At 36.2% G+C, this 23803-nt stretch overlaps 1 protein-coding gene across 6 annotated transcripts in view; it reads left to right on the forward strand.

Annotated features, from left to right (window-relative positions):
* INTS10 (integrator complex subunit 10) overlaps positions 1-23281 on the forward strand; it is a 51020-nt gene extending 27739 nt beyond the window's left edge. For 4 of the 6 annotated variants that reach the window (XM_044663524.1, XM_044663526.1, XM_044663527.1 and 1 more), the window contains 8 exons: positions 2115-2197; positions 3329-3481; positions 5549-5657; positions 11406-11485; positions 13149-13311; positions 15986-16079; positions 20571-20648; positions 22919-23281. In XM_044663524.1, coding sequence (XP_044519459.1) covers positions 2115-2197; positions 3329-3481; positions 5549-5657; positions 11406-11485; positions 13149-13311; positions 15986-16079; positions 20571-20648; positions 22919-23075 — 917 coding nt within the window. In that variant the 3' untranslated portion in view covers positions 23076-23281. The remainder of the gene's footprint in view (positions 1-2114; positions 2198-3328; positions 3482-5548; positions 5658-11405; positions 11486-13148; positions 13312-15985; positions 16080-20570; positions 20649-22918) is intronic. The other 2 variants (XM_044663528.1, XM_044663529.1) reach the window with 1 other exon arrangement.
* The last annotated feature ends 522 nt before the right edge of the window (positions 23282-23803 follow it).

The raw sequence follows: 23803 nt of genomic DNA on the forward strand, positions 1-23803 counted from the left end.
TCACACTTAAGAATTTCCCATAACTCCTAACATCCCCTATAAAACTTTTGTTCATATAATCTTGTTTCTCTTTTCTTTGAATTCTTTGACATTTGTTCTCCAAAAATCTAAGGAACTTGTCAGAGTCAGCCTAGCTTCCTTCTCTTCTTTGATAAATTCTGACATAGAGTGGACATTTCCCCTAAATAGCCAATCATTTCTACTTCACCAACTCTGCCTTAGGAGAACCATATACCAAAAAGTATTTCTGCTCATTGCTTCTAGGATTTTTAAATAATGAAATGATCATTAAGCAGGCTAAGAAGTTATTAGTTACTCTGATTTTGATTGAGAGTACCAAGGGATGTCCACCATCACTACTATAGTGTATTTATGTTCTAGGCATGTCTTATGATCTATTTCTGAAATTGTTTATCTATTTCCTCTTTCTATCTAGGTGGCCCATGATATTCTCCCAAGACAAAGTCATTTCTGTTTCTTGCTCCATAGATCTTTAAGCACACTTTCTTTACTATACTGCCCACTTTTCTCTCCCATGCTTTTCCTGGATTTCCTCATATAAATTTATCTTCTTAATATGAAATGCTACTCTGGGCAGCTAAGTAACTCAGGAGATAGAGAGCCAGGCCTGGAAACAGGAGATCCTGGATTTAAGATACTTCTTAGCCGTGTGACCCTGGGCAAATCATTTAACCTCCATTTCCTAGCCCATACTGCTCTTCTTCCTTGGAGCCAATACTCACTATTACTTCTAAGACAGAAGATAAAGGTTTTAAAAAAAAGAAAGAAATACTATTCTATTTCCTCTCCTCTCTCTCCTGACCCCCATTCTATGCTATTTCTTTTAAATAAGGCATGCTCTAGAGCCATGTTCCACTTATAGATTTTATCCTTCCAAGTATCAGTTGATACCTGGGGATAAAATCTGCTTCATTGTGTTCGGATCTTCAGTTCACCTTGGTTGTCCTCCATACTTTGTGTCACCACCCCCATTGTGAGGGTAAAAAATAGATGTATTCCTGGAATATCAGATTGTAACTGTGGAGCATGTTTTAGAAGGAAACATAGCACAGTGGAGAGTGCTGAACTTGGAGTTCTGTCTCTTACGTGATAATGAGACTAAATCTAAAGATGGGCAGGATAGATTTAATCTCATTATCACAATGATTAAATCTACCCTGCCCATCTTTACATTTAATCTCATTATCACAAGCAAGTCCTCTAACTTGATTAGAATGTACACTTGTGTTTTATAGGTTCAATGAAAGCAGCTTCACAGAACAATATATATACTTCATTCTTTTCTCACAGCTACTCATTTACTTATTTGCCCATAGAAACATTATAATGGTTATTTGCTCTAGTATCATTAGTCCAGCAGTGTAGTTTAAATAAGTTTTTGTAGGATATGAATCATCATTTATCATTGATTCTGTGGGTGTCCTGGTTTCCAGAAAAAACTTGACTTCACTTAAAATTCATTCACAAACTGGGGACTGACTCTATAGGTACTTTGGATCACATAACCATGACAGTAGTAAAATTCTAGTGTTATACATGTGATCAGATTACTAGCCTTTTCTGATATTTGGAACCAGACAAATTTTTTTAACATTTTTTAATTGACAAGCATTATTCTTTCTCTCCCACAATTCCCTTCATGTGTTTTAAAATTTTAGTAACTTGTAAATGTAGCATAACTATAAGGGTGTTCTGTAAATTTTAAATCTGGAAGATAGATTTGGTGTCATGGGATCTAGGTTGAGACTTGCCCTCACCACTTACTAGGAAAGAAAGAAGCCAGTGTGACTGGATCATAGAGTACATGAAGGAACAGGGTGGTACAAGTAAGGTATAAGAAGACTGGGAAGGCAGGAATAGGCCAGATTGTAAAGGACTTTGAAAGACAAACAGATTTGTATTCTAGTAATATCATCATGCATTTCCTAGATGAAAAAAGTCGTGTTAAAGCAATGGTGTAGGAAGATAAAATAAATGGGAAATTAAAATTGTGCTTTATTTCCCTATATGACTAGTCAGACTTTTACAATACTGTCAGAATTCAAGGTTAAATAATATTCTTCTCTGTAAATTTGCCTTTTTGTTTCACACAGAATTCACAAGAATATGTTTAGCATGGAAAACAGATACCTGGCTTTGGCTACGAATTTTTCTCACTGACATGATTATCTATCAGGTAAAACGAAACATACTAAATTCTATTTGTACAAATCTTGCTTTCATTATATTTTAATAAATGCAGAATTTTGTCCTCATACTATCAAATGGTCTACATGTATTTATAGATTTTGTCCATTCATAAGTAGCATAATTATGGTCCATTGATAAAGAGTTCTCAATTCATGCTCAAGAGTGAGCAATAATATATAAATATATTTTGTTATGCTTTCCATTGTGAGGAAAGAACAAACTATACTAAACCTGTCAGAAAAGACCCTTATATAGGTGTTTTTTTAAGTAGGACACAGTAACTTTCTAGACCTCTTTTCTCTCCTGAGGTATATCCCTTGTGGCTTTTGATTTGAATCATCTAACCCTAAAGTAAGGAAAGTAAATGATCCAAGAAAAAGATGGAAGAAGAATTTTATCCTTTCAATAATGAGAAGGGAAAATACAGAGAGGAAGAACAATTAGGTTTATTGTTTTTAGTAGTTAAATAGTTTAAAGACTTGGAGTTTGCATAGACTTGGATCATTTTAATTAATTTTATAAAGGTTCTCTTGCATGCAGAAAAATAAGGAAAGTAAGTGATCTGAATTAAATGGAGGGAAAAGTCAGAAATGCAAAGACGAATGTTAAGGAATGATTACTTAACGGAAGTAATTGTTTTAATAATCTTTTGGTTTTCTCTTTCTCTATGTGAATAACCAGCTATTAAAAAAAAAGATGGTGATAGCAATTTTACTTGCTCTGAATAGCCTCTACAATTTCTCTTTTAGCACAAGCAATTCAGAGATTGTATTTGATCTCAGATTATTGGTTCTTTGGTGTCTTACACCCCCTAAAGGATAGCAGTGGTAATTGCAGTTTCCTAGAGGTTATGTGGCTATATTAAGCTATAAGACTTCTTAAATCTGGAAGAAAAAATCTCTGTGCCTCTTAAGCAAGATTCTAGAAACTCTGCATAGCTTTAAATAATACAATTTTATATTCCAGAATTGCCTTGCTCTTGACCAGAAGGTCAAAGTATAGCCAGTTCTTTGTAATTACTAGGCTATTTCTACCTGATAATGCTGGGAACTTTTTTACAAAGTAAGGTTTTTATACCTTTCTTTAAATATTTTTTCCACTTTTTATGGCATTTAAGGGGCAGTATAAAAAGGCAATAGCCAGCCTACATCATTTAGCAGCTCTTCAGGGATCACATCCTCAACCACAGATTACTGGACAAGGGACCCTAGAGCATCAAAGAGCACTCATTCAGTTAGCAACTTGCCACTTTGCTCTTGGAGAGTACCGTGTAAGTACTTTTTGAATGCATTTAACCATTTGGAGCACTTTTCATATTGTTAGACATTACTTTTCTCCATTTCATTCTCTCCTTCCTTTTCAACATTCTAGGCTCTGAGACCCCAAACATTGGAATCATCTTTGACTGTCTGGTCTCTCTTCTTTCAGTCACCTTAAAGCAAAACTTCCTAAAATGGATTTTTAATTATGGCATTCAGCTAACCTAATGTGTAATGAAACTATAATCTACTTGAGAACAAAGACTTTCTTTTTATCTCCAGCACTTAACATAGTGCCTGACCTTTATAGATATTTAATAAATGTTTGTTGATTGATTAGGGAACTTGGAAGTATAAGATAACATGGTTCTTGCCCTTAAGAAGCTTATAACTTAGTTGGGGGACATAGATACCACATGTGAAACCATTCAAAATCTATATGACATTTTTCAAGTGCAAAGTAATGTGATACAGTCTGTAAATGTAATTGATAATAAGAGAAGGGAAAGATCGTTGTGGGAGGAGGTTGGCCAAAGTAGTCTATGAAGAACACAATCTTGAGTAGGTAAGTAAAGGGCAAAGGATGAGATTTAGAAATCATTCGATAGTGTTAACTAGATTAAGATGAAACTCATAGGATCAGAGGCCTCAGAGGATATTTAGTCTAATCTCTCTTTTTCTAGATGAGAAAAAGGAGGCCCAAAGAGCTCAAAGAACTTGTTCAAAGTCACATAGTAACAGAGAGGAAATTTAAACCCAAGCCTTCTGATTCCAAATCCAAAACTTTCTATTATTCCAATCTGAGAACCAGCATTCTCTCTTCCTGCCTCCATAGTTAGAGCCTTGTATTCTAATATACCTATACACAGTTTGCAGTATAGTAGATAGAATTCTTGCCCTGAAATCAGGAAAATCTGAGTTCAGATCCAGCCTCAAGACATTTGCTAGCTTTATATAATGCTGGGCAAGTCACTCAGTTTACTCATCTGTAAAATGGGAGCAATAATATTACATACCTCACAGGGTTGTTGTGAGGATCAAATTGTTTTAGAATGATTAGCACAGTACCCGACACAAAATAAGTAATATAAATATTAGCTATTTGCTAAAACTTGGAATTGAATTGAATTAAGTGATTGTTCTTATTAGGGAGGCACCATTTTGTAATGGCAGCAGCACTAGATTTGGTGTCATGGGGTTTAGGTTGAGTCCTGCTTTTGCCACTTACCAGGAAAGAAGAGGCCTGTGTGAGTGGATCACAGAATACATGAGGGAAACGGGATAGTATAAGACTAGGAAGGCAGGAGCAGGCTAGATTGTAAAGGACTCTGAAAGACAAACAGAGGATTTATGTTTGCTCTTGCATATGGCAGGGAGGTGGCATAGTCAGACCTGCATTTTAGAAAGACTAATTTGGTATCTAAGTGGAGGGTAGACTGAAGTGAAGAGAGACTTGAACCAAGGGGACTAACTGGCCACTCTTCCTGTCTACATCCTGTCCAGCCTACAAAAGGCCATTTCACATCTCAACCCTTCCATGGAGTTTTGCTTTTCAATTTTAGTCTGAATTCTGTTCTCTTTTGTTGAACTCCTAGAGCACTTCTGGTTTCTACTGCATACATTAGTTCATATTGTGTATATATTACATGAATGAATGCCAGTGAGAAAAAAGACTTTAAAATCTTATTAGATTGCTATAGAAATATGAGGAGAGTTTTTTTGATTCATATATCTTTGGCTTGCATGATCCTACCTACCTGTCAGGCAGTTAGTAAACATTTGTTGGTCTGCTGGCATATATATTTTGATGTTTTGACATTGTTACTCCCAAGGGTGAATGTTGTTCTCTCAAAGAGGAAAACAGACTGATTTAATTTTAGTCTTAGTTTCCTCATAAATAATGTGATTATCTCATAAAGAGAATAAACTGTCTAGTGCAAAGCCTTCAGATACTCCTTTTTTGTCCTATTTCTTTTAATTTAAACAACATCAGGTTAATATACATGTGCACTACTTACATGTGAATATACATATAGGTACACATACACACATATGCACTTATATTTTTTTCCATTTAGTTGACATGTGAAAAAATTCTGGATCTTATGTGCTACATGGTACTTCCCATTCAAGATGGAGGAAAACCTCACGAGGAACCTTCTAAAGTAAAACCCAAGTTTCGAAAAGGTAAGGTTGAACAAATAAGTTTGTGTTTTATTTTTTGTTTAATTTTAGATATCAAGGGAATTACGAATTTTTTTTTTTAACCCTTACCTTCCGTCTTGGAGTCAATACTGTATATTGGCTCCAAGGCAGAAGAGTGGTAAGGGCTAGGCAATGGGGGTCAAGTGACTTGCCCAGGGTCACACAGGTGAATTTTTTTAACAGTTAGTAGTAAAATTAAATTATCATTAGTCCTAGAAGGCTTGGCAGTGTTGTGTTTTTAAATTAACTTAATTTTTTTTATAGTGTACAACCTATTTATAACTTGGTAGATAAGTCCTGAAAAGTTGCCGGAGGCATATGGTGAGATAGCTTGCCTATGGTCACATAGCTAGTAAGTGTCAGAGGTAGGTCTTAAACCCTGGTTTTCTGGACTTTGTCTACCATGCCACACACATCTGAGGAGAAAGAGGGTGGTGTTGCATGGTAGATAGAGGACCTCTTAGTGTCAGAAAGATCTGCTTCACATCCCACCTCAGACACTTACTACCTGTATGACCACAGTCAAATCACTTGACCTCTGGGCTTGAGGCAATTCTAAGATAAGAAATTGCAGTCATATTGCCATTCTGCATTAGTAACTCCATTCTTGGAGTTATACCAATAAAATCACAAATCTGACTCCCCCAAAATGGATACTTGTCTTAAGTTTGTAATCACTTGAATGCTATGCTAAGTATAGTATTTAGAAGGCTATTTTACACATGTAATACTTATCCTAATGAGCTTTCATTCTGTGTATACATTTTGTTTAATTTTATTTTTTTTAACCCTTAACCTCTGTGTATTGGCTTATAGGTGGAAGAGTGGTAAGGATGGGCAATGGGGGTCAAGTCACTTGCCCAGGGTCACACAGCTGGGAAGTGTCTGAGGCCAGATTTGAACCCAGGACCTCCCGTCTCTAGGCCTGATTCTCAATCCACTGAGCTACCCAGCTGCCCCTGTATACATTTTTTTTTTAAACTCTTACCTTCCATCTTGGAATTAATGCTGTATATTGGCTCCACAGTAGAAGATTGGTAAGGGCTAGGCAATGGGGGTTAAGTGACTTGCCCAGGGTCACACAGCTAGGAAGTGTATAAAGTCATATTTGAACCTAAGATCTCCAGTCTGTAGCTCTCAATCCACTGAGCCACCCACCTGTCCCCATTGTGTATATATTTCTAATGCCTACTAAATTAATTTGTGACTATAAATATTTCCCCCCAAAGTTCAGGGACCCTGATAGCTAGAGTTATAGCTAATCCATGTTATACTTCCCACAGTGACTACTATCCTACTAATAATAGCTGAAATAATAATAGATAGCATTTGTAAGTTTGCAAAGCACTTAACAAATATCATCTCATTTTATCCTCTAATCAACTCTGGGAGGTAGATGCTATTATTATTATTCCTCATTTCATAGATTTCAAGAAACTGAGCCAAAAAGAGGTTAAGTAACTTTGCTAAGGTCACACAACTAGTAACTGAGTCTAGATTTTAATTCAGTTCTTCTTCACTTCATATCCAACACTCAATTTACTGTGCCACCTAGATAAAAAGAGAAATCATCTAAAAAGTCTATATTTGGGTTCTGGGTCATATGAGCAACAAAATGGTGGACAAGGCATTTTCTTCTATTCCCAAGTGATTTCAAACCTCTCCAAAACAGAAATTACACACTAAAGATAAAGTAACTTCTGGTATCTCCATGGTCTGGGACACCCAGAATCCAAAAGGTTAAAAAATAAAATTCTAAAACCTAGGAACTGATTCTTACTGACCCTAAATTCACTCAATATCCTTCCCCTTCCTCTCATGCTACTGATAGTAGGCTTTATTAATAGACTCAAGGCCACAACACAGTTTTTCATCAAAACCCATCCCTTCCATCCCAGCCCCCACCTCTTATTTCCATTGCTGTGGAGTCGTAGCTCCAAGTTTTGGAAGTTTGCCCAGGTCTTGACAGCCAGCTTGACAACAGTCCTTCAGGAGCAAAAGGCTGCTGGAGAGGGGGAGGAACAACCTGGAAGGACCAATGCTACAAAGCCCATTGTAGATAAAAGAACAGAGGGAGTGGGACAGATCACCAGGATAGGATATCATTGTGGCTAAGGGGAACACAGAGCCAGGCCTAGAGAAAAGAGATTCTGGGTTCAAATTTGATCTCAGGTACTTCCTACCTGTGTGACCTTGGTCAAGTCACTTAACTTCCCCCCCTACCCCCACCCCCCTTAACCTGCCTTGGAACCAATACACAGTATTTATTCTAAGACAGAAGGTAAGGTTTTTTTGTTTTTGTTTTTTATGTACACACACACACACACACACACACACACACACACACACACACAATGTAAGCAAAACATACTGATCTTGAAGATAGGATGCACAAAGGCAACCTGAAGATTGTAGGTTTCCCTGAACAGAACAGAACAAAAAACCTTAACATCATAATGAAGAAAACAATAGAAGAGAACTGCCCAGAACTTCTAGAAATAGAAAATAAAATTCCAATGGAAAGAAATGATAGATCTCCAGAAAAAAAAAATACAAGGCTATAAAACTCCAAGAAACAAAATGGCTAGATTTAAAAATTCAGATCATAAACATCAAGTTCTGCTGGCCATCAAGAGAAAGACCTTCAAATACAAAAGCAAGGACATTTGAACAATGGAAGACTGTTCCACACCATTAGAAAAAGAGAAGGGAATGAAGTAATCTGTTCTGAACAGCAGTGGAGCCTAGACTGTAGCAATGAGTGACCTGTCTTACAAATCTGAGCTCAGCCAAACAGGACAAAAGATGAATGTTCAATATTGAGAATTCGAAACATTTTTAGGAAGAAAACCAGAACTTAAGCAATTATGTGAGGCCAGCTAGATGACACACTGGATAGAATACCAGGCCTAGAGTCAAGAGGATCTAGGATCAAATATGGCTGCAGACACTTCCTACCTGTGTGACCCTCAGCAAGTCATTTATCCCTATTTGGCTAGCCCTTTCCCTTCTAACTTGGAGTTATTACTAAGACAGAGAATAAGGGTGGTGGTTGTTTTCGAGAGAAATTACTTGCCTTTCGAGCACCCCAAACCACAAAAATGAAGGAGTGAGTAAATAAAGTAGGCGAGGACAATAATAACAATAGAGTGATCATAGATCAATAAGAGATTTCTTTCTAATGTATACAAGAATTCAAGAGTATAGATAGAAATCTGGTAGAGGTAACAGTGAAAAAGGAGACAGGGAATATTATGGACAGAAACTGTCAATACCCTGCCTGAAGGGGTATCAGTACTATTTTTTGTGGAACTACATTTCAGCAGGGGAGGGTATATAAAGAAGAAAAGGAGAGCAGAAGGACAGAGAGGAGTAGGTGATGTGCCAGGGTCACTTTGGGGGCTAGCACTGCAAGGAAAGTGACCTCCATGGTCTCAGAAAGAAAAGAGCCTACAGAGGAGTGGCTGAAGAAGAGGGGAAAAGTAGGAGGTCTTACTTTGGGGCAACTTAGGGGTTCCACTAATGAATACTTCCATGAGTGAAAAGGGATAAAGATTTTATAATGGATCAGCTCTGGTACTTGAAAAGTCTTCTTGACCTGAGGGATATAGTTCAGTAGGGGAGGAGGGACCCTACCAGGGACAATGTCCTCTCTGACACCTGCAGTAATTGGCGTGTCCTAGTGGATAAAGGGAATCCATGGGATAGGCCCTAAAAGCAGTAGCAAAAATGCACCTTGGGGGAAGCCTAGCATGGATATTCTGGAAGCTTTGTGGAAAAGAGAGAAACCAGATAATTATATTGGTCATGAATCAGAGAATGAGGGTCTAGAGTAAATAGAAAGAGAAGTTGAATAATGAAGAGAGTGAAAGAAATCCTTTTCCAAAAGGATGCAAACAGCTTTAAAACTAAGGATCAGGACTTGCTATAGGGAAAGAGTAGAAGGGGAATTGGGGAAAAAATATAGATATAGATATATATAGGCAGATTAAATCAAGAAATATAAAAGATGAGAAGAGGGGAACAGGGGGTCAGGAGAAGATAGCCAATGGGAATGGACTAACATAAAAAGGTTAAAATAACCGAAGGCTCATAATATTGTATTTGCTTCAGATGAGGGAGGTTGGAGCTGAAAAATCTACTACATAAACAAATTGATACATCTAGAATAAGAAAGGAAGTGGTCAAATGAGAAGATTATCTTTGTATAAGATTTTGGTGCCCATGACATATAAACAATTAGTGTGTGTGTATTATATATAATTCTAATAACCATTCCCCAGTAGATAAGTGATAAAAGGATATGAACCAACAGTTCTCAAAAGAGTAATTGCAAAGTATCCTCAGTCATATGAAAGAATGTGCCAAATCACTAATAATAAGAGAAATAAATACAAATGCAAACATTCTTACGGTTTCATCTTATACTTTGCAAATTGGCAAAAATGACAAAAAAGTGGGAATAACCTTTGTTGGAGGGGTTATAGAAAATTAATGTATTATTGGTAGAGCTGTGAAATAGTATAATCATTTTGGAAAATTATTTGGAATTATTCCAATAAAGCAACTAAAATATCTATACCCTTTGAGCTACAGATTCCATTACTGGGCTTATACAAACCCAGAGAAGCTATCAATAAGAAAAACGTTCTCAGATACTCCAAAATATTTATAGTAGCATCTTTTGTGATAGTTAAGTGCTGGAAATAAAGTAGATGCCCATCAGTTGGGGAAAGCTAAACATACTGTGGAATAAGAAAATAATGGAATATATTCCTGTGCTGTAAGAAATGATGCATGTGATAAATACAGACAAACATTGAAAGTCTATATGAACTGATGCACAGTAAAGTAAGCAGAACCAAGACAGTATAACTAGTAATTACAGCTACGTAAATGAAAAGACCAATGACATACCCAGAAAATCAAAAGTAAATGTGACAAAAGTATACAGATCAAGCGAGACTCAATGAAGAGATAAGAGAGTATATCCCCAATCTTACCCTTACTTTGAGGGGTGGGAGGTCCACAGGTGTCAGACATTGTTCATGTTTTCAGACTTTTTCAATATATCTATCAGTTGTAATAACTTTTTTTCCTCTTCAAAAAAATAAAATTTATCTCATGATATGGCTCCCTGAAGAGGAAGAGAAGGAAGAATACATGTATGGGTTACTGTGGTGATGTAAAATGCAAAAAATATCAATAATAACCTTTTTTTTTTTTAAGCCAGAAAAATGTATATGTTCTAAAGTACTTAAAGCAGTTATTTACTGCTTTTATTTATTTATTAATTTTTAATGATAAATATTATTAATATTTAGATAATATGCTATTGGTTATAAGACATAGCCATCTCTTAGGCTAACTTTTTTATTACTGCTTCATCCTTCCTATTTCAGTGTGCCAAGTAAATAGTTCATTAGCAATTCCATCAGAATTTGGGATTGGGGAGAAAAGGAAATAAAATTGTTTCTTGCTGCTTGCAAATCTTTTTGTTTGTTTTTTTTATTTAAGACTATATCCCCATTAAAAGGCTCAGATGGGACCAAAATTGGTTTTTGAATTGTCCCTGGAATTTGGTTATCAGTCCCCTATTACCGTACATAGTAAAGAGGTGTATGTCCTTGGACTTGTGACCTCTCTCTCATCTTTTTAACTGAGAATCTTAAATATTTGCATCTGTAAAGTTGCCTTTGTTGAAACTAACAAATGTGTTTTTTTTTGAAGGGTCAGATCTGAAACTTCTGCCTTGTACTAATAAGGCTATTATGCCTTATTGCCTCCATTTAATGTTAGCTTGTTTTAAGGTAAGCCTACAGGTTTTCATCAGGATTCTTAATTAATTTAAAATACTTTCTTAAATTTTTTTTTATTTTTAAATCAGTCTAAATACATTCTCTAGCATTTTATCACATGAGTTTTTATTCAGTTATATATACAAAGAAGATCCTTTCTACAAGGAAGAAATAATTTTCTTCCAAAGATTTTTATGTGTATATCAATATTTTTAAAAAATCAAGTTTATTTTATTTTCAGGTTGGTATTCTGTTCCTTCCACCTCCCAGAAAAAAAAACAAGAAATACAAAGTCCTGTTACAAATGTATATAATCAAGCAAAACAAATCCCCACGTTGGCTGTGTTCCCAAAAGTGTCTTATATTACCTTTAATCTATTTAGTGAAATGTTGTAATTTCAAAATAAGTAATGTGCTTTTTCACATTATAATTTGATAGGTGTTTTTTCCCTTCCTAATGTTTTTTGCTTAGATCCTAGAATGCTATATCTGGTAGAAATTTTAGGGATCATCTATTCTGAATCCTTCATCTCCAAAACAAAAAGAAATAAATACAACAGGAATAAGTGACCTGGCCTAAGTAGCAAATAACAGCATCAAAATTTCTGTTATTTGCTCAGTAGCATTTTAAAGGTAAAGCTAATTCCAGAGCCTTGAATTACCAGATTAATAAATTTAATATTCTGGTCATGGTGACAGTCATAAAAGATAACATTATGTATGATAACTGCCCTGATTTACAAGAGCAATCTTTATGAGAGAAGGACCTACCACCAGCCCTAGGCTTTGAAGGCCTGCCTTTTGGAGAAGAGTTGGGAGTCCTAGAATTAAGTTTTAGTTCTCCCCCTGCCGATACTGTCTCATTTTTTAACCAATCACTTTACTTCTCACAGGACCACATTTTTCTTACCTTCCATTAAGCCCCTTCCAATTCAAATATTCAGGTCATAACTTCATGCATTTTTAGGTTAATAGAATCTATTTTCATTAGTTATGATCTTCTTGAGGGCAAGAACTTGTCTTTTGCCTCTTTTTGTATCCCTAGCCCCTAGCATAGCATCTGAAACATAGTAGGTGTTTAAATGTTTATTGGCTGATAGACTGACTTCCTAACAAAAACTTCCTGCATAGTTTCTAAATGTCATTTCTATAATAAAGGTAGATTTTTTTTTTTAGAAAGTGCATATGGACCACCATCAGCAGATCATGGCTGTGTACTATATATTTTTGTAGATGAATTAGAAATGAAAAATGTGTATCATATTTTTGGTGGCTTTTTTAGATAAATTATTAAATTGATCTTTATTGAGTAAGACTATGTTATTGTTATCCAATAGGATGATGTTTTTAGTAGATTTTTCTTCCTTTCACAATTTTGTGGAGATGTATAACAAGACAGAACCTCTCTTTTAATGTTCTGATGGACAGCCCTCTAAAGAGTTCTTCTGTGGGTATGGAAAGTTAAAGTGTTGTAGTGTCATTATACAACTTAAAAAGCGGATTCTGTTCAGTTCATACAGTAAGTAGGAGTATACTGCCTTGTTCCCAAATATTCTGTAGTTATCTTATCATATAGTTTATAATATGAAACAAGAGTACATTAAGATGGTACTTTTTTAATGACTTCACGTACTTTTTTTCCTTTTGGGGTTTGGTATAAATCCTTGTCTTACAGTTACGAGCTTTCACAGATAACAGGGATGATATGGCATTGGGTCATGTAATCGTGTTGCTTCAGCAAGAGTGGCCACGTGGAGAGAACCTGTTTTTGAAAGCTGTCAATAAAATTTGTCAGCAAGGCAACTTTCAGTATGAGAATTTTTTCAACTATGTTACAAGTATCCTTTTTTCAGACTAAAGAGCCTGCTTTGCCAGTTTTCATATCCCTTTTCAAGAATGACTTTGTATTGTGTATTTAATTTAGTATTGAGTTTTTAAATATTTTTTTATACTTCCTATACTCATAAATTCCTTTTGGAAAGCCATTGCTGAAAAAAAAATAGAGAAAATGGGACAAAGATTTTTTTTTAAAGATTGTCTTTAACATTTATTAAACTGCTTTAGAGCAATGGTGTCAAACTCAACTAGAAACTCATCCCTGCAGGCGACATATTGACTTAGAAAGCCACAAATTAACCTAAAATTTTATTAAACATTTCTCAATTACATTTTAATCTGCAGTGGGAGATTTCTAGTTTGAAACTTGTTCTCTAGAGTACAACCAGTTGAATGCTAGAGAAGATGGTTCCGTCCTCTCATGGAGCTTACAGTCCAGAATGGGAAATGACACTTTAATGTAACTGAAATACAAAACAGAATGTGATCATTGAATTAAAAAGGTGCTTGAATGATCAAGAAAGGAGTAATTATTTATGGGACATTAGAAAAGACTACATGGAAGAAGTGGTAGGTGAACTGGGTTTTGAAGGATGCAGAGGAACTTAAAAAGTAGAGATAAAAAGGAAAGCATGAAAGGCTTAAAGAACAGCATGCACAAAAAGCAGGGAAGTATGGAATGTGAGAGAAACAGTAAAGGATATCACAGCAGTGATGCAAAGGTCATCTTTTAATAATAAGTATCAGTACTCTTCACTCGCATCCTTAGATAATGTGTAGTCTGTGAGTGAAAGCACCACAGCCAGCCCATGCTCTTCCAGTGACTGCTTTTAACCAAGGAATGGCTCTCTTTCTTGCATGTAGCTACAGTTTGCAAATTTTGTCATTTGCTAGGATATTGGTTCTCCTTGGAATATAATTAATTGTTTCATCCTCTGGCACCCATTTCTGACACAGAGTATCCATCCCCTAACAGATATTGTCAAACTACTCATCATTCTTTTCTTTAATAGCTACTGCATTTTTTGCATTATAATTGTTATTTGTGGGCTTTTTAAACTTGAAATTCATTCATTCAAGCAGCAGACATTTTCTAAACTTCCACTGTGTGCTAGGCACTGAGCTGGACATAACTTTCTCAAAAGTTACCAGTGTTCTCTTAATTGCCAAATCTGATGGTCTTTCTCAGTTGATCTGTTGCATCTAATACTGTTAAGCATCCTCTTCCTGGTTACTCTCTCCTCTATTTTTTATGATACTACTCTCTCTTGGTTCTCTTACCTGTTCAAAGATACCTTCTCAGTCTCTTGCTGACTCAAAGTTGAAATCATACCCCTTAATGAGGGCTATTTACCAAGGTTTTGCCCAGGCCGCCTTCTCCCCCTTAGTAGCTTCATCATTTTCCACAAGTTTAATCATCATCTCTATGCAGATGACTCATACTGATATGTCCAGCCCCAGGCTCTCTCCTGATCTTGCATTTCACATTATCATCTGCCTATCAGATATTTCAAACCAGATATTCTAGACACATCTCAAACTAAACAGGTACAAAACAGAACTCAGCCTGCTTGTCTTTCAGACTTCCTATCTTTACTCTCCCAGGCTTATAACTTCAACATTATCCTCACCTCCTCTCTTTACTCATTAATTCAGTTGCCAGTCCTGCTATTTCTAAGTCTATATCTCTTGCATCGGACCCTTTCCTCCCATTTATAGAGCTACCTCCAAGGTTCAGGTCCTCATCATCTCTTACTTAAATGATTGTTAATTTTTCTCCCTGCCTCAAGTCCATCCTAGCTGCCAGAGAGTGTTGGAACTCCACTGTTCAACTCCATTGGCTTCTTGTTGCCTCCATGATCAAATATATACTCCTCTGTTTAGATTTAAAAGCTATACAACTTAGCCCCAATTCTCCTCTCACCTAGGATTATAGCTTGAAGAAATATCAGTGTCAAGTGAGAATTCTCAAGATGGAGAGCTTGTGTATATTTTTAGGTGAAGAAGGAGTCCATGGGTAAGGAGAGGATGATAGAGATAATAATTGAAGGCGCAGACTTCTAGAGGGGAGCTGAAGGAATGGTACTGCATATTTTTTAAATTAGATTTAAATTTTTTCACTAAACAAAAATCAGTTTTTTTCTCTCTTCCTCCAACATACTCCTTCCCCATGGAAGATAGGGGAGGAACCTTATAACAAATATACAGTCCAGCAAAATAAATTTCTTTGTTGGCCATGTCCAAAAAAATGTATGTTTCATCCCACACCTTGAGTCAGTCACCTCTCTGTCAGGAGGTAGAGTAGCATGAGAATCATGACCTCTTCCAAGACTGGTGTAAAGAATAAGAAAAGTGAGGAAATGGTAAATGATTCTTTAAGTATGGAGTTGGGGGGAAGAGGTATGTGTAACAGCCTCTCTGCAGTAAAGGAGGAGGCAAGGTCTTCTGTTTGAGGGATTTTAAAAGAGTGGAAGTTAGTCTCCTACTAAAGAAATAGACTGTTTAATTATTACATTTAGAGAAATAGGTTTTTCCAGTATCCTTTGGCTTTGACCTTGTCATTTCTTCCTCAAAGGTGTAGTACTTCTTTATCCATTAGCTGCCTGGAGAGCTAATTTATTATTGCTTATGCCATATGCAAAAGTTTGGTGATGAACCCTGAACCTAGGCCTACAGATATAGACATGCTGGAGGAATTTGCCTATTTGAGGACCCAGGAGGGTGGGAAAATCCACTTGGAATTACTGCCCAATCAAGGAATGTTGATCAAGTAAGTAACATTAATTCCGTTTTAGAATTTTAAATGTTTTTTGCTTAAGGCTTTATGTAACAAATAACTGCTTTTGGTTGTTTGTGTGTGTATTTGTGGGAAATATGTTTATGATAATATATTTCTAATACCTTTCAAAAAGATAGAAGTCCAGGGCTGGATCTCAGCTTCTATGAGCAAAATTTGGTTTGAAATACATTTTGAAAGGCATAAGCTTTCGCAGTTGACCTTCTCTACATTTCTGATGATATATTCACTATTTTAATGGTGTTGCTACTGTCATTTTTAAGAAAGCTTTCACTACAGAAAGGTCTTAATTGTGGGGTTTTTTTAATTTTTCCTTTCTTAATTTTTCTTAAATTTACAGAATTAATCATGAAATTTATAGACCTTTAGAGCTGGAAGGGTACTTAGAGGTCATCTAGTCTACCCCTCTTGTTTTACAAATGGCCTGTGAGGAAAAGTGGCTTGTTCAAGGTGACACACGGGTCATAAGTAAAGGGGCTAGAAGTGAAACTAAGATCTTCTCACTCTTGCCACTAGGCCAAATGATGCATCTCCTTTTTGTTTTTTATGAGAAAAATGTTTTGCTCCTCTTTAGAAGAGGCAAAAGTCCCCAGAGTAAGCAACTGTGACATAGTTACAAGTTATACTTAAATGGAACATTTTAATTAGTCAGTAAGCTAGCATTTATTAAACTCCTGCTATGTACTAGGCCAGTGGTTCCCAAACTTTTTTGGCCTACCGCCCCCTTTTCAGAAAAAATATTACTTAGCCCCCTGGAAATTAAATTTTTTTAATTTTAATAGCAATTAATAGGAAAGATAAATGCACCTGTGGCCATCACCGCTTCCCGGATCGCTGCAACACCCACCAGGGGGCAGTGGCGCCCACTTTGGGAATCACTGTACTAGGCACTGCACTAAGTACTCTTAGCTCTTTGTAGTACTAAGTAAATAATTAAACCTGGCACCTCCTGGAAAATCTTATTAGAGTTAGTCTCTTTGATTAATCAAATGTTTGTGGACGTAAAGAAAACACACCAATAGGCATAATAATTTTTTTAACCTACCACAATCAAAAGCAACCCTTAGAATCATTGAATAACTCGTGGAATTTCCTCTATTGGATAGCCTAGTACTAATTCTAGTTTGAATAATCATGCTTTCTGGGCTTTGACCCACTCACCTAATATGTTCTCTATTATTTTTTGTTTTCACTTTCCCCAAAGGTCAATATTATGGTCATCTCAAGAAAGTGAGTTCTCAGTTAACACAGATTGAAAGGGATTAATTTACTGGCTCTGGTCAAGATTCTTTTCCTCCACTGTGGATAAATGGGTTCCCAGTTAACAGAAAGATAGACTTTTCCCCTCTTTCCCCCTCTTCCCAGATTACTTATGCCTAATTTCTCAGGAACTGAGAATGGAAAAGAAGTATTGTCTCTGGAACCTAAGCCCACTGAGTAATTTGGAAGATGGCAAACTTTCTAGCAGCATCTGTGCCTCCCTTCCCCTCCCTACACTCATCAGCGATGAGAAAAGAGTAGAGGTTTGCAAAGAAAGATAGTGGAAAGTACAAAGAATTAGTAAGAATTAAAGGAGGCATATGTATTTTCCCCGTGGTTTTTTTTAAAGATCGTAAAATAGACATTGCATTTGATTTTTGACTCTGATCCTCTCAGTTCCAGGAGAGCCTCTCCCAGTGACAGATGTTTACAAATAAAGGCTATTGTTTTGACTTGGGAGATAGGAAACCACAACTAGGTTTTCAATGTGATTTCCTTTCCAGATTACAATGAAGCACACACAAAGCAATGTCAGTTTGTCATTTAGCAGAATCAGGCTTTCTGGAGTTAGGAGCAAATATTTATATCAACGATTCATTTATTATAGACAGTGCTTAATTATCACTAGAAATGGGACCAAAGTATAGCGTGTTTTAAAAAGAAAGAACACACATTTTAATTATTTGCTTTAACCTTGTCAAGTCAACAAGCATTTATTAAGTACCCACTATCTGCTAGACACTGTGCCAAACACTAAGGTATACAAAGCAAAAGACAATCAAATGGAACAAGACAACATGAAGTAGACATGAGAAATTATCTCAGAGGGAAGGCATGAAAGGGGATCTGGAAAGACTTCTCGTAGAAAATAAGATTTTAGATAAGAGGTCAAAGAAGCCAAGAAGCATGGGAGACAACCAGAGAAAATACCCAGAGTTGGAAGATGTAGTTAGTGTCTTGTGCAAGGAATAGCCAGGTGGCCCACCAAAATGTTTTCCCCACCAAACAATTTATTCAAGCTGAACAAACCAAAGTGACATGGATAATGTGCTGGAATATCCCAGACAAGGAGGGAAACTCAAGGCTCAGAGTCAGACCCAGAGAGGATAATCCCAGGGATTATGTGGGTAAATTATTCATCTCTATTCCTAACCCTTTAGCAGAGTCAAGATAGCTAATATTTATATAGTGCTTTAAGATTTGTAAAATGTTTTATGAATATATTCACAGTTAATCCTTACCATAAGCCTGTGAGGTTCATGTTATTTTTATCTCCATTTTAAAGATGAGGAAAGTAAGACTCAAAAGGCCCAAGACACATGCTCATAGTCATATAACTCATTCATGACAGAATTAGGATTCAAACAGATATTTACTAGTGCCAAATCTGATATCCTTTCTGGGATACCATTCTTCATTTTAAGCACAACTTACATAAATTCCTGCAAACTGAGCCTTGGTTTCAGCCCTCCAAAACAATTAAACAGCAAGTTATCAGAAGTGGAGGCAGAACTGGGGAGCACTAGCCTAATACTTCTGGAAACTTTCCCTAATGGCTTTACGTGTTGGGCTTTGCTTAAAATACTTTGTGTAGTTTTGAAGTCAATTCTGAAATCTGTATATGGTCTTAAACAAAGATACAGGGAAGAAGAACAGGTGAGACAATAAGGCAGTTATAAAGTTAGGCACCTTAATAAAAATGGACATTGACTTCCTTTGAATTACAAAATTATTTCAAAAAGCTATTCCAGATCTAGAGAGAAGTTCATATTCTCACACTCTTCCTAGTAAGCCATTAAGATAGATGGTCATAATTTTAAAGTGCAGAACTAATTGAGGTACTGTGATTAAAAGAAAAGAGAAGATGGTAATAAAAGACTTGCAGTAAACTGCAACCTATCTTTTAGGTTGGTTCTCTATAAACCCTGGGGAAATGAGATATGGAACTATAATAACTATAATAACGCTCTTTGCAGAAGACACCCAGTTTGTTCAGGTCCTTTAAGCTAAATGAGAAAAATTCTACCCTTAAGAATAGATAAGAGGTCATTACAAAAATATCTAGGCCACAAATGAATTGGACCCAGTTACATTACTGAACTTTTTCTTAGTTGCCTCCTTGCATTACATCCATTACTGGCTCCTTTATTATTATACATTACATTTAGAAGCTCCAAGGTAGTCAGTTTAGAATAAATAACATACATAGTATACTGCTTGTGCTGTCTACCACTTAGGACATTTTGTTCACTCCTCCCCACTTTTAGGACTGTCAAAGCTGTTGCAGATGTGGATAAAAGTTGATGAAATAAGAAGTCCAAAAAGGTCATGGCATGGTTCCCCAAACCAGAAAGAGATAATCTTTTTATTCTTAGAGCAGGAGTTCTTAAACCTTTTTGGTCAAGGGACCCCCTTTGGCAATCTAGTGTAGCCAGTTTATGGACCCCTTCTCAGAATAATCTTTGTTGCCTACATTCATAAATGAAATGCTAATTTCAGTTACAGACTAGTGAAAATAGAGATGATCTTTCTCCCTACCTAAATTCACAGACAGATTTCTTGGGGACTTTGTGGACCCCAAGTTAAGAATCCATGGTTTAAAGGGTTTGCTTTTACATACTTGATAAGATTTTTTTATGTTAAATGTCTGCCATACTTTTTTTAGTTGAATCAAACTAGAATGAAATAGGCAGTATTGAAGTATTTATACTTCCTTTCAGTGGAATACTGGATATGCTATGATGTGGTCTCTCAATGAAATATCTCCTAAGCGAAACTTACCCAATTGCATTCAGAGGAGTTTGTCAGGGTATACTTCTGGACTTTGGGAGAAAAAGTACGGATGAATGGAATTTTTAAATTATCCTTTTAAATGTATAGTTCCTGTCCACTACAAATTCATCATTCTTGGCTTCCTTACTGCTCTCTTTGGACACCCTCTAGTGAGACCAGTTCCAGTCAGATTCTAAGAATGACCTGGACATTTACACTGTCATTGGGCATCATGAAAGTAGATAGTGGCTTCTTCCCTTCTTTCCCCTTCAGCACACAGCTGGACTAAGGTGGTTGTTGGAGGTTTTAAAAGAAAAAAAAGCTCTCATATGGTCTCCTTCCAGCTCTCTCTTGTATTTTCTCTGGAGTGTTTTACAGTACAGGGTGAGTCGGTGTGGGTGTTTGAATGCTGCTGTTTGCTGTTTTTTAAAGGCCTTCTAGCCCTCCCATGGGGTTACTGCAGCAGGAATTCATACCTGTACTACAGCCCAGCATACAGACTGCTGACAGGTACCAAGTGGGAAAAAACACACCTGCTCATAGTGTGCTGTTTCGTCCACATGTCGTACTGCCCATGGTTTTCAGCTCTCTGTTACCCAGTGCCCTCATCCATGCTTTTCTTTTAATTTATTCTGCATTCCTCGGCAAACCATCTGGTTGTACTATTGTAACATTTCTTATTTTTATCCATAAGTTGACAGTGTGTGTGTGTTCAATTTAATATTCACCACCAAATTAAAACTGAAAATTATGTGAAACGGTTATTAGAGTTGAACCCGTTAAGTGCTACTCTGAGATGCCATCCTTTTTTAAATGACAAGTTCCTTTTCCCAAATATAGTTAAGAATACCAGACTTTTGTTTTAGCTACAGTTTTAGTCTTAGTCTTTTTTTTTTTCCATGATCCTCATCTAAATAGAGCTCATAGATTCAGAGCTGGAAAAGAGCTTACAAGCGTTCTAGTCTAATTTACTTATTTTACATATGATGAAGTGAGGCCAAAGAGGTTAAATGACTTGCCTTGAGGTAGCATCGGATTTGAATCCAGGTTTTCTAAGTCTAAATTCAGTACTCTTTTTATTTAGTAGGCTGGATTTCTGCATTTTTTTCTTGCCATTGCCAGTTTCTTTATAGTAGGCTATCTTTCTACTTTAAAAGTATTGACTAGGTCAGGATGTTATAGACTTATCATTACCTACATTTTCTAGCAGTGGGTTTTGTTTTGTTCTGTGCCACCCATATATTTGCCCTGTTACTACTAGAATCAGTTTTTTTCCAAAACTGTAACATTTTAAAATCAGCCTGCAGGGGGCAGCTAGGTAGTATGGTAGAAGAGCCCCAGGCTTGGAGTCTGGAGAACCTGGTTTCAAATATGGCTTCTGACAATTCCTAGCTGTGTGACCCTGGGCAAGTTACTTAACCCTGATTGCCTAGCCCTTGCTATTCTTTTGTCTTCTGAGACAGAAGGTAAGGGTTTTTTTAAAAAGGTCAGGCTGTAGTTAGTAGTGTTTTTCTTGATACAAAGTTAACTGACCAGTAGAGGAATAGAACCCTTGACTTTGATCTCCTTAGTACTAGTCAGATTCAATTGCCATGCCTCAATCAACATACCTTGAATAGAACGGCACATTTTCTCTTTGGAACCGATATAGAAATAGGTCTCGTGTAAATTGTGCCACAAACTTCCTACTATAAAACTGCTTTTCTGAAGCTAGTAATTTAAAGCTTTCTGCTTAAGTTGCAGGGACGTTTGATTGTGACCCTTATGCCATTTGTTACTATAGCTGAAGTTATTTTTACTTTATTTTATAGAATAGAAATAGTTTATAAGCAGTTTTCAGTTTTTAGTGCTTCAAATGTGTAAATTCACTCCATTCTATATCACTTTTACAGTAATGGAATAAAGGTAACTTCTTGTTTGAATTTATCTAAATCTATCAAATGAGTGAACTAGTGGTTAGGACCTATTTCCCCCATAGTTGTTGATTCCTATTCATTTATTTTATTCATTGGTAAGAATTCATTTTATGAATTTCCTCTGTTCTTTCTCTTCTTATTTAAGGGTCTTTTGATATGCTCTTGATGGCATCCTAAAATGTTACACCACCTCAGAGTTTTCTGTTCATCTCCACCCCCAAGACTTCCTAAATGCCAAATCTGTAGCAATTTTGTGAAAGATTTGTGAGACCTCCTGCCACACCATTGAGTTACCTAGCCTGCCACTCCCTGCTTGATTTGTCTGGCTTTTGCTCAGAGTCTTCAACCTCTTTGCCAATTGTCATTTCTTTTCCAAAATGGACTAAAATCTGGATGGTTCCTTCACCTGGTATTTTTAGGGAGCCACTCCCCTGATGGCTCAGTGTTCATTGAGCTGCCACAGATCACCCTGAGGGCCTTGCACAGTTAAGGAGAATCTCTTCCTGTTGGACTCATGAGCCTCAATTGTTTAGAAGGAGTAGCAGCAGCAGGAGACAAGGATTCAGAAACAAAGAAGGCTAAATTTAACCAGTTAGATGTTCCTGTGTCTTTTTTATAGGGGGAAAATGGTGAAGATAACTTTTGAAGATGCCCATCTATTTTTAAAACTGGGGGAGTGTTTTATTTTGTATTGTTTTCTTTTGTTGTTTTTTTCCCAAGAGAAATCTTTTTATTTTTCTTTCACTGGCTTACTCTTAAATAAAAGACAGATTTATGTATTAGACTCTACCCTGCAGAATTAATATGGTTTCTGGGCCAGGTGATAACCCTGTTTTCTCTTTGTTTTCCTGTTGCTGACTTCAGGCACCACACAGTAACCAGGGGTATCACCAAAGGTGTAAAAGAAGATTTCCGCCTGGCTATGGAACGCCAGGTATCCCGCTGTGGTGAGAATTTGATGGTCGTACTTCATAGGTTCTGCATTAATGAGAAAATCTTGCTGCTTCAGGCTCTGGCCTGAATGAAATAATTCCCTTTACTAGAAGTTGTGATCAATAATAGCGAGGCTTTATGACTAAAACAAAATCATCTGAATGCTAACTTTAGTTGCTTTTAATGTGGAATACAAAAGTCTAAAAAGGTATTTCTATTTTTAAATGTCATTTTTTGTAACTTTTATAAAAGGAGAGTGAAATCATTTTGTAAATAAAAACCATCCTTAAAAAACTTAATGAGTGAATAAAAAAGCATTTATTAAGTATATATTATCGCCATGCTCTGGGTACACAAATACTTTTCTAAAAAGATAGGCCCATTGGAAAACAGTATGGCAAAAATGAGGTTTAGATCAATAATAACTCACCCTATACCAAGATTAGATCGAATTGGATGTATAATTTAAACCTAAAGTGTGATATTTTAAGTAAATTAAAGGAACATAGAATAGTTTTCCTGTCAGATCTATGGAGAAAGGAAGAATTTAAGAATTAAAAGATAGAGAACATTACAAAATGTAAAATGAACAATTTTTTATTATATTAAATTAAAAAGGGTTTGAACAGACAAAACCAATGCAACCAAGATTAGAAGGGAAATAACAGACTAGGAAAAAATTTTTTAACAAATTTCTTTGATAACAGTCGCATTTCTCAACTATATAAAGAATTATATTTGTAAGAATACAAGTGATTCCCCAAATGGCCAAAGGATGTGAATAGGCAGTTTTCAGATAAAGAAATCAAAGTTATC

This window comes from Gracilinanus agilis, chromosome 2 (assembly GCF_016433145.1).
Source record: "Gracilinanus agilis isolate LMUSP501 chromosome 2, AgileGrace, whole genome shotgun sequence".
NCBI lineage: Eukaryota > Metazoa > Chordata > Mammalia > Didelphimorphia > Didelphidae > Gracilinanus > Gracilinanus agilis.